Here is an 18,099-nt window from a genome sequence, read left to right on the forward strand (position 1 = left end):
CTCATTTATATAAAAGACAATCAAAGGAATTTTAGCAAAGACAAGAAATACATAATCATGACACTCGCTGTAAGAGGAACATTGAAGTGCCAAGGTGTAGCCTATCAAGCACACAAGACAGCTTTCCAACAGTCACCCTAAAAATGTACAATCAACTGCCTCCAGAAGTGAAATCCCTGCCACCTGAATTATTTCGGAAAAAAATTGAAAATTGCTCAGTACTTGAAACAACATCCACTATATTCCTTGGAAGAGGTTTTCAACGGTGGTTCTAGTGAATGAACAAAATAATATTGTTATGTTTTATATATAATGTTGCCTAAATTTAATCTCCTTTTTATGTTGTCAGTTAACTGCACATTTAATTTTATGTTTTACTTAAAGAACATATTTTGCCAAAACGAAACTTTGTGTGCGATATACATGGTTTTGTAAACATTCTGCTTTATGGTATTTTCATTTACTGCTATGAAGTTTTACTTTCCTGTTTAGTTATATTTCATTTACTCTATGTTCTATGTGTTTTTGTGCACTGCATAAATGTTTTCTTTTATTTGTAACATAAATTTTGTATATGGTGTTGTATAAAAGTTAGTCGATAAACATTGTATTTGTGACGCAGTCTGTCCAGCCATGGCTGGTAAACGACGAAGATATAGTAATAAAGTAATAATAATAAAGTAATAATTGATAAAGGCGCCACCCACAATTTTCACGACTGCCGTGGTATCTTATAACTTAAATAATAAGCAGTCTGAGATTCAGCACTGCCAACAGCTGTAATTGCTTTACATAAACAATTACGCTACAGTGCATTGTTGAACATGTAGTATCTTATAAAATACATCGCCGATTATCTGAATCTTAAATGTGATAGCTCAACGTGTACAAAGTGTGTGTGTGTGTGTGTGTGTGTGTGTGTGTGTGTGTGCGCGCGCGAATACATATCCTTCGAACAAAGTTAATAAACATTCGGTGGTGAACCTATCACCACAGCCCAGATTTCATGGAACGGTGGCGGTCCATTATAACACGCTAGTCGCGAAGTCAATTTGGAGCAAGCGTCCTCAGTTACTATCTTGTTACTAACAGAAAGGTATTTTCCTTAGGGTGCCATTAGCAATCTGCAAGAGGAAACACTAATTTCTTCAGACAGATGCATATAAAAGAGGGAGTAAAATGCACTAAAAAATGTTAACGTTGATACGTAGCACATATTCCCACCGATTACATTTGACACACGCATCATACGAACATCGTAAACATACTGTTTTTAATCAAAACGTCAGCTGATGTAAACCAGAGACAATACATCCACTCTTTGGTGTAAGCATTTTATTATACTATCGATTACCCTTCGAAGTTGTCCTCAAGGACGACATTGAAAGGATTATATTAATATTGTAATATATTTGACTTCAGTAAAGATACTTCACTTTAGATTAATATTTATATTTTCTATATAGCAAAAAATTAAATCGCACTCGAAAATCTGCACTCGCAATTTCGACGTAGCAATCGATAGTCGAGCGAGGGATCGTATTTTTAAACAGCTCTGGGCGTCCTATAAGGCAGCGCTCCGCGGACCACATGCGCATGCCGCTTCGTGGAGCACGACAGCTGCGTGTTGTGCTCATGGTTGAGCCGGTGAATCTGTAGTTTTTCTGTTAACTTGTGTAGTGCTCTTTTTTTTTAAATTTAATTTGCAAGAAATTATGCCTTCAGAAAAGAGTGCTTTGAACAATGCGCGTAGAGATTCTTGGGGTGTTGAGCTGGGCGATATGGATAAAAGAACTCGTTTTCAAGTGAACAGAGTTGATGGCTCTTCTTCAAAAAATGAAGAGGGCGACGAATACGGTGAGAGCGACCCACTGCGTGGAGAAGGTGACGATTCCAGAAGAGGTTCGCTTGAAAATTATCGGCCAACTTCACCTAACATGCTGCTGTCTCATACTTCTGACACATCTGGATACGACACGCGCTATGCCAAAAGCTTTCGCCACTTCACGAGAGAAGCCCTGCCAAGACTTGATAATTACCGCAATATTATGTCGATACAGGCAGCATACCGACCAACATTAGATGAACTTCACAATGCAACGTTACATGGACATGGAAAGGTAAGAATGTTTCTTTTTATGACTAACAGTGCGTTTATGTCATGTGTGTGAGAAATTGAAGTTACTGTAAGACACAACCATGTTTTTTTTTTATTTTAACTGATGTATTGCTGAGAAATCAACGACGGACCTTTGTCAAATGGCTTGTAGGACGCTCTAAACTAAGCAAACATTCGTTTCATGGAGCAACTTCTTTCTGTCTTGAAAGGAAGAGTGATACGTCAGACGAACGCTCTTGGTGGAGATAAATCTTGCATCAAAATACATATTTTAAATACTTTATTACAAGAAACTGGCCATTTTCAGAGAAATGATTGTTTGAAGTGTGCCGTTACGGTACCTGCAGTGACGTCGGGAAGCAGCGGATAGATTGCTTTGTTCGTAATTTGTATTGCAGGGTAACAACTCTACCCACACTTATTGATACTTGTAAACATCATAAGTTAAACTTTTGTGCATTTGTATTCTTTACCGCGATGTGTAATCTTCTCACGAAAAAATATTCCTCAGTTCCCGTCGACACGACAACAATTAGGCAGCCCCGAATGAAGTTCCATTGTGCTTTCTCCGCAGCAAGTGAAGTGCGGGTGAATGTTGTTAACATGTGACGAATTTAGGGAACCTTGTTCGACAGGAAAGCGAAGCTGCCTCCAGAACTTGTAGCACCTGTTACGATACTGTTGTGCCTACGCCCGTTGTATTTCGTATACATTGGGCATCACATCGATACATACATAAATAAGTTACATTTATCGGAAACACCTCCCCAATAACTGTCATAATGGATTTCTTCATCAGTTAGTCTGCAAAGTGTTGTCAAGATAAGTTACTGAACTGAACTGACATCAATTTGAGTGCTGTCCTCGGACTTTCCCACCGATATGATTCACAGTGGAACAAGTTTTCTAAAAAGCTAGTCATATTCACCAACAAGACTTACCCCTTGCAGTTTTTCGTTACCTGCAGAAAAACAAAATGCTAGGATTTGCACCACAAGACAAAAATTAGGACCAGTACATGATATGTGAACACGACGTTAGACACTGGAATACTCCACAGACCTGTAGACGTGACGGCGCAACACGATTGTTGTCAAGAATGGGGATATAATCCAGTAGTTCCATCTAGCAGGAATCCGTTGCGTTATTTCTCCTGGATTCTGAGCTAAAATAAAGTGAACTGTTTCTTCAATGGATAGTAAGTTCCTTATAATGCTCTTCCATAGATTTGCCTGACAGCTGAATACGAGGGCTTCCTTTTAAGTTTTTATTAAAACTTTGAATTTTTTGTACAGATAATTTTATTATTTATCAAAATGTTCGTCTTTAAAATGTGTATGGTTTTTTTTTTTTCGAGCCAATTCTGGAATCATTTTTGTCCATTAGAGATGTTAATACCCGTCCACGCATATGTAAGTCTGACAGGAATTTAAAAAAAGCCGTTAGATGATGTAGCAGATGAATGAGGGCAATGCCACATTAATTCGATGTTTTTCTCCGTCAAATAATTAATCAATTGTTGTGCGTGCTGTATAAGAAGGAAGAAAGATTGAGGTGTTAAGTCCTGTCGACATGGAGGTCAATTACAGACTAAGCACAAGCTTTGATTGTGTCAAAGATGGTCAAGGAAATCGGTCGTGCCCTTTCAAAGGAACCATCCCGGCATTTTCCTGGAGCGATTTAGGTACATAATGAAAAAAAAAGACCTGGATGGCCGGAAGAGTATTTGAACCGTCGCCCTCCCGAATACTGTGTGCAAACAACCCCGCTTGGTGCGTGCTGTATGACGCCACTGTTATGAAGAATGATGCTACGTTATCGATTGTTTGTCCTAGTTTCATCGATAACTTGTGGCCGACAAGTTATTGTATACCGTTCAGCGTTAACTGTTCTTCGATCCCATAAACCAATGGGTACTCAGTGCCCATTGTAATCAAAGAAACACGCGGTCATCATCTGAGGGGCGCTTCGCCAACGAACCACTTTTTCGTTGGTTTCGGTTCATCTTGGAAGTTCCATACGGCTGATTGCTGCTTCGTTTCCGAGCGGTTCGAATCAATTAACGTTTCATCACCTATTAGACGTCGTATAAGAATTTTGCATTTTCTCGTGCTTAGTTTTGAGTATTTTCGAACAAGCTTATATAGTAATAGCTTCGGACTAGTGCAGGATACATCTGGAGCAGATCATTTTTACTGCTAATGTTCACATAAAATCGAATTTACATTAGTCTTTGATATGCGTAATGAAACCTCTGTTACGAAAAGTCGCATACCGATGCCCTGAATCATGTTGGGATGGCGTCAGTGGTTTTTGCAACAACCGAATTTGGTTGCCCTTCAAGAAATTCACCGCTGACGTAAGCACGACATCCACGGAATTTTGCAAATGAACTGAGCCTTCTCTGTATCTTACCTACATTACTAAGCGACTAACCACGAACACAGTCCCTATTGCAGGCTGCCTCTCTAAATGCTTGTAGGGGTAACAGATATTTGATTTTCAATTTTTCGTACAGTTATTGACCCAATTTAAACATTTAAAATTGTGTCGTAATCCACTCATTAAGGACAACAATCTTAACGATAAATCTTCAACATAGTAACCCAAGTATTACAGTAAGAAACTGTCTGTAAGTCTTGAGTCAGCGTAACTCACTGCGTCCAAATTACCAAGACTGTATTTTTTCATGCAGTATTTGTGAGTGAGAGCACTTAGCGATATCCAGCATTCTTGACACATTATTTCAAACCTTTATGAAACTTTATCATTCATGCGTCACCTAGAATAATGAAAATGCGGGGAAAACGTTTATCGCCTGCTACATTTTCGATGTTCACGCATTAAACTTCAGCATCAAGTGTGACGTTTTAATTCATTATTATTTTTACTACTGTATTAGCAACACATTTTGTAGACAGTATCCACGTATACCGCTGACTATACCTGCAAAATTATATAATTATACGACACATGGTTCAGGAAATACGACGTTTTATACATGTTAGGTCGATTCCTTGAAAAAATCAGGGGTGGGGGTTGACTGGTTGACAGCTTGAAGTACGCAGGCGATTCGAAGAGGTGGTGTTGAGATAAACCTTCACGGGATTGTTAAAAAAAATTATACAGCGAATACCTTAAGGTGAAAATTTCATTTTTTCACATTACTCACAGTGAGCGTTTAAGCTCATTGGAAGCAGACTATTCTACCTAAGTTGCCATTGTTTTAAAAATGGCAGATTTTAAAACAATAGTAGTCAGTCACATTAGAAGAGCGCCATCTAACGGGCGTTTAAGAGGCAACGTTCGTCTGTTAAAATTTGCACAGCCCTTGGTTGAACACAGCCTAGTCTCAAATCGTCTGCGAGACTTTTAGACCGGTGTCATATCAGCATCTGTTCCCTGACTAATTGATAAGAATAAACCTTCCAATGAATTATGATTTAGTGTCTAGTCTTGCCACTTTGTTCTCAGATGTCTTTAGTCGTTCCAGATATATCTCTCTTTATGTGTAATGCTCTTTTACCTTTGTAAGGTGTACGAAGAACAAAAAAAAATCTTTTTCTATGATGAATGTCGATCATTTGCTTGACAAGAGAAAGACGGCGTTAACGCCAAAGTTATTCACAGAAAATTTATCTTCGCAGCTCATCGAACTGTGGGATCTAAGCATTTAAATACTGTGTACTCAACGGAACTGTGTTGTAATCCAGTGCCCAGCTTACTGTTGTATTCATTCACGCTTTGCTTCAGCCAAGTCGTACAACACGACAAAATGGTTCAAATGGCTCTGAGCACTATGGGACTTAATATCTGTGGTCATCAGTCCCCTAGAACTTAGAACTACTTAAACCTAACTAACCTAAGGCCATCACACACATCCATGCCCGGGGCAGGATTCGAACCTGCGACCGTAGCAGTCGCGCGGCTCCGGACTGAGCGCCTAGAACCGCTAGACCACCGCGGCCGGCTACAACACAACACTTGGCTGTTGCACAGTTCACGGAATCCTACTCTTCTTAACCCACATTTGAAATAAGTTTTCCAAACTTCAGCCAGTTTTAAAACTTCCAGCAATTATGACCGCATACTGGACTCCTAATAACTAACTTTCTTCTGTTGGCATCAGCATAAATGATGAGGTATTACAGACTCGGACAAAGCCATTGATGCTGAAAGGATATACGAAATCGTCCCTTTCACAGGCTTATAAAAGGAGGTGGCGCCTATGCTATTAGTGAACACGCATTGTTGTTCTGTACTACGATATGCATAACCGAATTCTAAGCCCACTAACTGCGGAATAAAAATAAAATAGCTAAAAATTCCCATGTAGGTACACTCCACATTGACACTCTATAAGGTAAAATGTTAAGAGGTTCTCGAAATTGGGACGCATGTCCGAGCGGATGTACACTACCGGCCATTAAAATTGCTACACCAAGAAGAAGTGCAGATGATAAACGGGTATTCATTAGACAAATATATTATAGTAGAACTGACATGTGATTACATTTTCACGCAATTTGGGTGCATAGATCCTGATAAATCAGTACCCAGAACAACCACCTCTGGCCGTAATAACGGCCTGGATACGCCTGGGCATTGAGTCAAATTGAGCTTGGATGACGTGTACAGGTACAGCTGCCCATGCAGCTTCAACACGATACCACAGTTCATCAAGAGTAGTGACTGGCGTATTGTGACGAGCCATTTGCTCGGCCACCATTGATCAGACGTTTTCAGTTGGTGAGAGATCTGGAGAATGTGCTGGCCAGGGCAGCAGTCGAACATTTTCTGTATCCAGAAAGGCCCGTACAGGACCTGCAACATGCAGTCGTGCATTATCCTGCTGAAATGTAGGGTTTCGCATGGATCGAATGAAGGGTAGAGCCACGGGTCGTAACACATCTGAAATGTAACGTTCACTGTTCAAAGTGCCGTCAATGCGAACAAGAGGAGACCGAGACGTGTAACCAATGGCACCCCATACCATCACGTCGGGTGATACGCCAGTATGGCGATGACGAATACACACTTCCAATTTGCGTTCACGGCGATGTCGCCAAACACGGATGCGACCATCATGATGCTGTAAACAGAACCTGGATTCATCCGAAGAAATGACGTTTTGCCATTCGTGCACCCAGGTTCGTCGTTGAGTACAACATCGCAGGCGCTCCTGTCTGTGACGCAGCGTCAAAGGTAACGGCAGCCATGGTCTCCGAGCTGATAGTCCATGCTGCTGCAAACGTCGTCGAACTGTTCGTGCAGATGGTTGTCTTGCAAACGTCCCTATCTGTTGACTCAGGGATCGAGACATGGCTGCACGATCCGTTACAGCCATGCGGATAAGATGCCTGTCATCTCGACTGCTAGTGATACGAGGCCGTTGGGATCCAGCATGGCGTTCCGTATTACCCTCCTGAACCCACCGATTCCATATTCTGCTAACAGTCATTGGATCTCGACGAACGCGGGCAGCAATGTCGCGATGCGATAAACTGCAATCGCGATAGGCTACAATCCGACCTTTATCAAAGTCGGAAACGAGATGGCACGCATTGCTCCTCCTTACACGAGGCATCACAACAACGTTCCACCAGGCAACGCCGGTCAACCGCTGTTTGTGTATGAGAAATCGGTTGGAAACCCTTCTCATGTCAGAACGTTGTAGGTGTCGCTCTGAAAAGCTAATCATTTGCATATCACCGCATTTTCTTGGTTAAATTTCGCGTCTGTGGCACGTCATCTTCGTGGTGTAGCAATTTTAATGGCCAGTAGTGTAGTTAAGAATTACATGCTATATGCGGTCGTAAAAAAAAGAGTAGATACACGGTTCAGTAATATTAATGTGATCACCGACTACTTTCGACGTAAGCATGCAGTAACTACTCACATTGCGCTAGCAGCGGAGGGTCTGTAACACATATAGGTGGGGGGGAGAGAAAGACAGCATTGCAGTCGTTGAATGCGGAAACGGAGATAATTATCTGACGTCCAAAAGGACATGATCATTGACTTTCGGGCCAAGAGTGGAAGCATTTTATAAACGGCCATGTTTGTAAACTGTTCGAGGACCACGGTGGTTAAAGTTTACCTCACATGGAAAAATGGCGCTATCCAAAACCGGCGCAGAGGCAGCTGGGATGCAGAACGGGGCCACAGGTAACAGTGGTGAACGATAGCTGCGGGAGACGTGTGCGTGCGAATAGACGTGCGACTGTTAAGCACCTGACGGCCCGGATGAATCACGGGGAGCCGGAAGAGCCCATGTTAAAATCACGAAGTTTGAGGAACATTTATGAATAATCTACCAAATAGACTAATTTGAAATTTTTTCGTCATGTAGAGTGGTTTAGTATTGCAGTTACGATGGACGTACATTGGAGTACCTTCTCTAGTTTCCTTCCAATATTTATTTCTATTAATGACTCAACTTTTTTACAAAAAATTGCTGTATTTTGATTATATGAAACTACGGAAAATATTTGACTACTAGGGGTGCTGTTTAAAAATTTTATCTCCCTAGTTTGAGTGGATTTTGAGAAAACGTTCCATACATTCGAAAAATCTAATTTACTGGAAGTGGATGTCAAAACTTCTCAATACATTCCTGCACTATAGGTTGCAATTGCATCATAAATGCTAAAGTGCAGTGTTTTGATGCTTACAAACACCCTTTTAGGAATCACTGTCCAAATTAAATTGTTAACGATCTCATTAGGTGTCTGTGTTTTTCACAGAACACTTTCTTTCAGCTCAGAAGCCCAATATTCAGTACTTCGTTAATGTTATCACTGTCAGTCACTAATTCACAAAATATGTCACGTCCACCAGTCAACTTCTTGCTAGAAGATGTCTCAGGACTATGGCCTGTGTTGCTTAGCAGAAGAACGCATTGTTTTCGCAATTACAGCATCACAACTTGGTTTTAGTGTTAATTTCCTTTTCTTTACGGTCTTCCTCTTCTTATATAAACGGTTACTAAAATGCGGCATCGTAACTGGAAGGACGCTTTATACAAGAAGTATAATGTTACAAACAACGGGCGCAACATTGGAGTAATTCGAAACAATCAATAACAAAGAGATGACGTTCGGCGCTCTTAGCGCTTCATTTGCCACAGAAAACAATGCAGCCAACCCTTGCACACTAGGCTTATGGATACCGATAAGGAAATATTTAACTTCAGGACGAGAAAATGCCAAGTAGTTCGCCAAGAAGTCACGAGAGGATGTTAGGTGCTTCAGAGGTCCCGCCCATTTCCCCTGCAGGCGTGGGAGAAAATGGTAATAACGCCGCTTCTAGGGCGGGCAGAACAATAATTCAAAGTTTGCATTTAAGAGGAATGTTCCAATTTTTGATAGAAAAAAAACGGCAATTTTTTTAATTTGACCACCTCTGGCGGCTCTTGAACGACCGTTGAGCGAACGTTGCTGTATCTGGACCTTCGCAGCAGGCCCAAGGTTCATACACCCTTGATGACTGCTGTTCATGGACGACGAAGGCTGAAATTTGCAGACCATTACCGTAGCTGGATGTCCACTGAGTGGTGACAGGTGGCCTTTTCAGACGAATCATGTTTTATGCTCTGTTGAGCAGATGGCCGTTGGTGTATACGGCCCTGCAACAATCTTCGGAAGAGCCCAGGCCGGAGAAGGGAGTGTTGTGGTCATGAGGATTATTTCGCGGTATTCCGTGGGTGATTCTTCGTTCTGTAAGGCATCGTGGACCAACAGAAGTATTCATCTGCCCTTGGAGGCCAAGCCCATCCCTACATCCAATTTTTTTCCCCTCTGCACGTTGGTACCTACCAGCACGACAATGCAACGTGTCACGCAGCTCGCAGTGTACGTACGTGGTTGGAAGAACACCAGGATGAGTTTAACGCACTCCCCTGGACAACAGACTCCTCTGATTTAAACCCACTGGACGATCTGTGGGACCACCTCGATCGGGCTGCTCGCGCCACGGATCATCAACCTAGGGCAGCTGGCCATGACATTGGAGTTCGCATGGCTCCACATCCCTGTTGGTACTCCTCCAAAATCTCGTTAAATCTCTTCCTGCACGTCTCGTAGCGGTCCGTGCTACAGAAGGTGGTTATCCAGGATTTTGATGGGTGGTCACGTTATGATCCAGCGAAAAGCAGCGCGATTCGTCATGGGGACATTTAGTCAGCGCGAGAGCGTTACGGAGATGCTGAACAAGCTCCAGTGGCGGACACTTCAAGAAAGGCGTTACGCAATACGGAGAGGTTTATTATCGAAATTACGAGACAGCACATTCCGGGAAGAGATGGGCAACATATTACTACCGCCCACATATATCTCGCGTAATGATCACAACGAAAAGATCCGAGAAATTAGAGCAAATACGGAGACTTACAAGCAGTCGTTCTTCCCACGCACAATTCGTGAATGGAACAGGGAAGGGGGGATCAGATAGTGGTACAATAAGTACCCTCCGCCACACACCGTAAGGTGGCTCGCGGAGTATAGATGTAGATGTTATTGTGGCTGGACCGTGTATTGCACCACATTTTGCTAAACTCTGTTCCGAGAACACACGTCCATGTCACTAAAATATAAATTAGCTTTGACGATAAAATAAACACATTTAAAAAAGTTTCGGTACTATTTCAGTCTGGTATACGATCTACTTACCTCTAAAATCTGAAGCCTCGATAAAACGTATGTAATACTGTTTCTGCTTTTTGTCCCCGTCATAGAACTGTTTAAGAATGCTGCCTAATGTTCCTTTTTAACTGGAATTCTGTAAAGTAAAGTGAAGCTGTCATCAGTCTGTACAAATGTAAGAACTGTAATTAATGGTTTGTTTAGATAAAATCGATATTGTATTTTTTAAATTGTTAGAAATTAGTGATTCGCGACTGGGATAACTCTCGAACATCGATTTTTATTAAAATCTATGCAGAAAATTAGAGTTCGTTCACAATTTTGGTGCTGCTGTTTTAAATTTATTTCATATAGAACTGTAGTGATGCAGTGTCATCAATGTTTTACAGGTGTAAAAAATTTCCGTTTGGTTAGGTGAAATAAAGTGATTAAAAGTTTTAAACAGCAAAGTTAAACTTGCAAAAATATGATGAAGTTAAAAAACACTGTTAGAAGGTCAATCAAATTTTCCATCAGATGAATGAAAGAAGCAGTTGCAAAGACAATATTTGACGTTAAGAAATTCTCTAATCTGCTTCCGTCACATGTGCGTGTAGCATGCAGTGTGATACCAAACACCCATAAGTATCGATTGGAGATACTGAGCTCCCTTGTCTTATCACAGCCTTTAGGCAAGTACCGTCAGCCCACTGACTTCTGTCTCAGAGAAATAACGATTTGCTGCACCAGATAGCTGGGTGTATTCATTGCAGTGGCAGTTTTCTCCAATACCGAAGAAAAAATCCAATCTGAGTCGAGAAGGATGGCTGGCGCTCGCAGAAAGCCTCGCGGTTACCGTTTCCGGAACTTCACCAATAAAAGCCGAAGGTGATTGTAGCGACTCGCCACTAGTTGTGACTCTAGGTGAAGTTTAACTAATCACAGTCGAAAGTGCCAGATACGATTGTCAGTGTGAAAGGCTTGTGTAACATTTCCTCCGAAAGTGACATCGCTCATATAATAGTCATCAGACGCCACCAGTGGTTCGTATATGTATTATAGGTGGTTTCCGACTCGTTCCCCTTAGCGGTACATCTACATATATAACCTTTACCACTAGTAGTCATTTCCTTTCTTCAAAAGCCGGTTCTCTAAATTTTCTCAATTATGTTCCTCGAAAAGAACGTCGCCTTCCCTCCAGGGATTCCCATTTGAGTTCCTGAAGCCGCTCCGTATTACTAGGGTGGTGTTCGGATCTAGCAGCCCGCTTCTGAATAAGAAGCAAGGGTAGGACCGCGTATAGTTTTCTTTGTTAAGCTGTGTTTCACAGTAATTGCAGACTCCGAACTTTTGATTCGAAATGACTGGACAACAAATTCCCATCGTCCATTCTTTCACATATTCCCTCTTGGTAAGTGGCCTGTACTAACAGGCAGAACCAGCTACTGCAGGCCACTTCTATAAAGATACTAAGAACAAATTATGACTAGCGCTAATCTACTCAGCCAAATAATCAAATGGTTCAAATGGCTCTGAGCACTATGTGACTTAACTGCTGTGGTCATCAGTCCCCTAGAACTTAGAACTACTTAAACCTAACTAACCTAAGGACATCACACACATCCATGCCCTAGGCAGGATCCGAACCTGCGACCGTAGCGGTCGCGCGGTTCCAGACTGTAGCGCCAAATAATCATTTAAATTAAACTTCCTGGCAGATTAAAACTGTGTGCCCGACCGAGACTCGAACTCGGGACCTTTGCCTTTCGCGGGCAAGTGCTCTACCATCTGAGCTACCGAAGCACGACTCACGCCCGGTACTCACAGCTTTACTTCTGCCAGTATCTCGTCTCCTACCTTCCAAACTTTACAGAAGCTCTCCTGCGAACCTTGCAGAACTAGCACTCCTGAAAGAAAGGATATAGCGGAGAAGGTAGGAGACGAGATACTGGCAGAGTACCGGGCGTGAGTCGTGCTTCGGTAGCTCAGGTGGTAGAGCACTTGCCCGCGAAAGGCAAAGGTCTCGAGTTCGAGTCTCGGTCGGGCACACAGTTTTAATCTGCCAGGAAGTTTCATATCAGCGCACACTCCGCTGCAGAGTGAAAATCTCATTCTGGAATCATTTAAATTACTTTTTACATGTTTACTTATATAAGGAGTGCTCAAACGAAAAGGTATGAAACGTCGTAAAACGGTTGAAATTTGCATATGCCGCTTTTTGGATAACGTATTGAGTCGTTTAGGAACGCGAACGTATTGTCATCTCCCCCTATAAAGTCAAAACTGTGCCATCAACATGCAAAATGGTGCTCAACGAATTTTTCGACACCCGAAGTCCGACACTCATCGAATTCTTCGAGCATGGAAAACCATTAACACTGACGTGTACTGTGACACACTCCGTAGACTACACAGCTCCATCAGGAGCAAACGGACTGGGCTGCTCACGGAGGCAGTGATTCTGTGCCGTGATAACGCGCGTCGATACCTCTCCGAGATCACACATAAGTGTAATGGCCGCAGCTTAAGCATCCGTCCTAAAGGCCGAAATGTTACCCAAATTACCTTTGTTTCTGTCAACACACAGTCACAAAAGCATCTAATACGGTGGTCCCCAGGCTTTTTGAGACCACTATCCCAAAGTGCAATAGAATGATGAAACAATTCTCAGTGCATCGCGAGTGATACCTACAACACTTTCTCAGAAAAGAAAGCTAATTATCCCCATTGAGAGTAGCCAGTTGTTGCAAAACATGCTTCCTCTGCACAATTCCTCTCCCTTGCGGCACTTGCTTTATCCACACCGTGTACCTCCATTTGAAATCAACCAAGTTAAAATGAGTGGAGTATCCTTACTTTTTTGTAAATCACTTTGTTGTTTAATTCCTTACTTCTGAACTGGCAGAAATTCAGAGAAATCAGGCCGGCAGTACTCTGTGCCTCACCATTGCCAATAATAATAATGATAATAATAGTAATAGTAATAATATGTAGGTCCTACAGCAGTGCAGCAGCCATTACGTAGCTACTATCCTGCTGAACAGTCGATTACTTTGTTCCTTGTTGTAAAGTGAATAATGAAGCAATATCTGATCTACCGCGGGAATTTTCATGAGATATTTAAGCCTATTTAATGCACGTGTTTTAATTTTACTATCATAGAGGCATAGTACAAAGCACGAAGTAAGAAAGGTAATGTTCACACGTTCGTTTTAGAAACTTGTAACCTCACTCACTTGATGTCACGCGTTAGAACTGTTGGGTTGGTGCATAAGTTCGTAGCGTTTTTCCATAATTTCAATAAACATAAATACACATAAGAGTTCAGTCATGAATAGTATAGGGTGTACATAAAGTCTGCGAACACTTTAAATTATTTATTGCACAAAAACCAAACATTGTACAGATATCATACATATGGCATTTTGAAGAGAAACACTGAAAGGTTTTTTCTTTTTCTTTTTTTAATTGTATACCGCCACAGCGTAGTTTGGTAATTTGCCGATAGTCAGCGCTGGTCGCAAACATGGCGAGTTCAGGTGTGGAGCGAGCTTTCTGTGTGTTGGAGTTCGACAAAAACAAGTGTGCTATGCTGTAGCTGTTCAACGGATGTTTAGAACCAAGCACGGTAAGAAGACACCAACAAGGAAGGTCATTTACCACTGGCACAGCAAATTCGTTACGACGGGTTGCTTGTGCCCGGCAAAGAGAAGCGGACGTTCCAGTGTGAGTGAAGTGAATGTGGAGCGCGTACGAGAGACATACTTCTCCGAGATCACACAAAGTGTAATGGCCGAGTTCAGTTGCGAGCAGCTTAAGCATCCGTCCTAAAGCCTGAAATGTCGCCCTGCGATAAAAAGTAATAATGTAGTTATGATTTAATAGGTTTGTTCCCCAAATTACCTTTGTTTCTGTGAGCACAGTCACAATAGCCTGTAATACCCTGGTCCCCAGGCGCCGTGCATCCCGTGAACTCGAATTGGCTCCAGTGACAGTGTGGAACGTCCTGCAACAGAAGCTGTCTATGAAACCATTCAAATTGTAGCTAGTGCAGAAGCTCAATGACGACGACAAAGACAAGTGTTTTGAGTTTTGTTCGCAGTTGCAAAAATTGAATGAGGATGGGGATGGGATTGTTGATCGCTTAATTTTTACAGACGAAGCCACTTTCCATTCTCATGGAAAAGTGAACAAGCATAATTGTCGAATCTTGGGTACAAAGCCTCATCACGAATGCGATGAATTTGAGCGTGATTCCCCAAGGTAAATGTTTTTTGTGCCTTGTCACGTCGAAAACTGTACGGGCCATTCTTCTTCGCCGAGAGTACTGTCACTGGATATTCCTATTTGGACATGTTGCAGCAATGGCTGATGCCTCAAATTCAATCGGACTCTCCGTTCGTCTTTCAGCAGGATGGGGCTCCACTCCATTTTCATGGTGAAGTTCATGGGTACCTGAACACGGAGCTGCCGCATCAATGGATCGGCCGTGCTACAGAAGGGGACAGCTGTTTCGTGAAATGGACTCCCCGATCACCAGATCTCACTCCGTGTGACTTTTTTCTGTGGGGACACATTAAAGATCTGGTGTATGTACCGCCTCTACCACGTAGCAGAGCTCCGGGAGAGAATACGGGAAGCGACTGCCACAGTCAACGATGCCATGCTGGGACGGGTATGGCAAGAATTCGATTACCATATTGACGTTTGCTGGGTCACTCATGGTTCACATACCGAATGTTTGTAAAAAACAACTTTCAGAGCTTCTCTTCAAAATGCAATATGTATGACATCTGTACAATGTCTAGTTATTGTGCAATAAATAATTGAAAGTGTTACCTGACTTTATGTACACCCTGTATATTCTTCTTCACTATTTGCAACAGTCTGCCAACGCTGGAGTAAATTTTCGATTCTGTGAGGGTAGAAATCACGTGGTTTTGAGGCGAAGAACTCGCCGAGCCATGTTCGGGAAGTGTTTCCATTCTGAAAGTAAGTTCCTTGAAGGATGTTCGATAAAGAGCGAAAGAGGTGAAAATCTGAGGGCTCAAGATCAGATGAATAAGGTGGGTGCAGAATAAGTTACAAGACCAACTCCAGTGTTCTGTTTTTTGTCACTTTAGCAGAATGCGGGTGGGCGTTGATGTGGAGTAACATCACTTCACGCAGTCCTTCTGGTCGTCCTAGGATCGCGTCCGCAACACGTCTCAGTTGTTGACAACAAATGTCAACTGCTGTTCCGCCAGATGAATAACATTTATCTTCACTGGTTGCGCACAGATCTTTGTGCGGGAGTTGCTGCTTTGTGTAGGCTCAAGCATTCCGTTCCTTCCCTGATGTCAGCGTAAAGACACCATTTCTCGTCACCAGTAACGATACAGGATAGGAATGGTCGGTGTTGTTCACCAGCCAGTTGATGACGAGCAAGCAGAGATGCAGATATGGTCACCCGCCTCGTCTGAAATCAAAATAGAGTCGACGTTAGCGAAGTATATAAGAGTCTTTAGGAATTGCACCTCGCATAAGTTATTTGGACCATGAGAAAAAATGGCGACCATTTGAAAAACATAGGATTTTTTCCATCGATTTTTCGACTTTGTCGGCCAAGTGAAAATATTTATAGTTGATGGATCGGAATAAAAGTGGTACAACTCCTAGACAATTTAGTTAGTTCGTCGGAGACAAAGAATCATACCAATCGGGTATGTAGATTTTCATGCCGTACTCTGTCCAGTGGCATTATTCCCATACACGGCGCAGGTTTTCTTCACTGCTGTCATCCCTCTGGAAGTTAGACAGAAGAATATATCGGAAATGTTCAGATTTCTCCACTTGGCATTCAGTTTTCTAGCGTCCACAGCTCCACTCACTATCACCAAATGATATGTAAACTCAAATAGCAAGAGTGAACTGCAAATAAAAAATATCGTCCGATAAAAAAAAAAAACAGTATCAAACGGAATACCAACACACAAAATAAAAACGCTATGAACTTATGCACCAACTGAATAGTACTTGGAAAAAATGTAATGATTGGTAACTTATAGAAATACTATTACAGTCTTACGAAATAGTGATAATGTTTCAAAAAGAACTTGGTATCGTGTTCGAAACACAATTGAACAATTTTGTTTCTATGTTTCAGAAAATAACATTGTATCCCTGAGGGGAGAGAGGGGTAATTACCCCATGTTGGGAACCATTGCGCTAATATGTATCACCTAACTGTACAACGCGAAACATAAGAGTAATACTATCTTGTAAAAGTACTGCGATGTGATGTCGTTGCTGCGGAAACCGCTCAGCATAACGTCTTGTGCTGTTTTTCGATTGCATTCAGTGAACCCATATACATGAAGTGGTTACAAGCCATCTCTTCACCAACAAAGCTGCCCATAAATGCTGCGTATCACTGTTAAGGTACGACTAACACTGTGGGAAAGTAAACTCGGACAAAAAAAGGCTCTAAGCAATATGGGACTTAACATCTGAGGTCATCAGTCCCCTAGACTTAGAACTACTTAAACCTAACGACATCACACACATCCATGCCCGAGGCAGGATTCGAACCTGCGACCGTAGCAGCAGCGCGGTTCCGGACTGAAGCGCCTACAACCGCTCGGCCACAGCGGCCGGCCTCAGTTTTTCGTACGGGTGTTCAGTGTGAGCACCATTCGTTACACGGCACAGGAGTGACTGAAGAACTTGAACGAGTCTTTCACTAGTAGCCCCAAGAAACCAGTTCGGACGACTAGACGTGAATTAGCAACGTCTGTGTGGAGACTTTTAAGGATATACTGACAGTTACCTTGTTATCGATTGCAGTTGTTACAGACTCTGAAGACTACAGACAACAGTTTACTTGCCAAGTTGGCAAACAAAATGTTGCTGCATGACGATGAAATTTTCCGGGTCGAGTCGTCTTCAGTGATGAATCGATATTTCTGCTAAATGGAAATCTGAACACACACATGTGCAAATCTCGGGGTCAGCAAATTCACACGAGATGAGTGCAGTTGCAACGAGGCTGCCCTAAAATGAATGTTTTTTGTAGCATATACCGGCGGAAAGTTTATGGTCCTTTCTCTTTCGGTGAATCACCTTTGGCTTTTGTTTCTTATCTTGATGCGCTAGAACTATGGCTCTTTCCTCAATTGGAAGAAGCTGAATCACGGAATTTTATTTGGAAGAAAGATAGCGCGCCGCCTCACTGGCATAACTCGGTTCTCGACTGGTTAAACGACGCTATATCCGGCCGCTGGATTGGGTTGTTTGGGGGAGGAGACCAGACTGCGAGGTCATCGGTCTCATCGGATTAGGGAAGTACAGGGAAGGAAGTCGGCCGTGCCCTTTCAAAGG

The 18,099-nt window shown here is 42.4% G+C and overlaps 1 protein-coding gene across 2 annotated transcripts in view; it reads left to right on the forward strand.

Moving 5' to 3' along the window:
- The first annotated feature begins 1,606 nt into the window (after window positions 1-1,606).
- LOC126094481 (bumetanide-sensitive sodium-(potassium)-chloride cotransporter) overlaps window positions 1,607-18,099 on the forward strand; it is a 632,465-nt gene continuing 615,972 nt past the window's right edge. For both annotated transcript variants that reach the window (XM_049908875.1, XM_049908876.1), the window contains exon 1: window positions 1,607-2,120. In XM_049908875.1, coding sequence (XP_049764832.1) covers window positions 1,716-2,120 — 405 coding nt within the window. In that variant the 5' untranslated portion in view covers window positions 1,607-1,715. The remainder of the gene's footprint in view (window positions 2,121-18,099) is intronic.

The sequence above is a fragment of the Schistocerca cancellata genome, chromosome 8, assembly GCF_023864275.1.
Source record: "Schistocerca cancellata isolate TAMUIC-IGC-003103 chromosome 8, iqSchCanc2.1, whole genome shotgun sequence".
In the NCBI taxonomy this organism is placed as follows: Eukaryota; Metazoa; Arthropoda; class Insecta; order Orthoptera; family Acrididae; genus Schistocerca; species Schistocerca cancellata.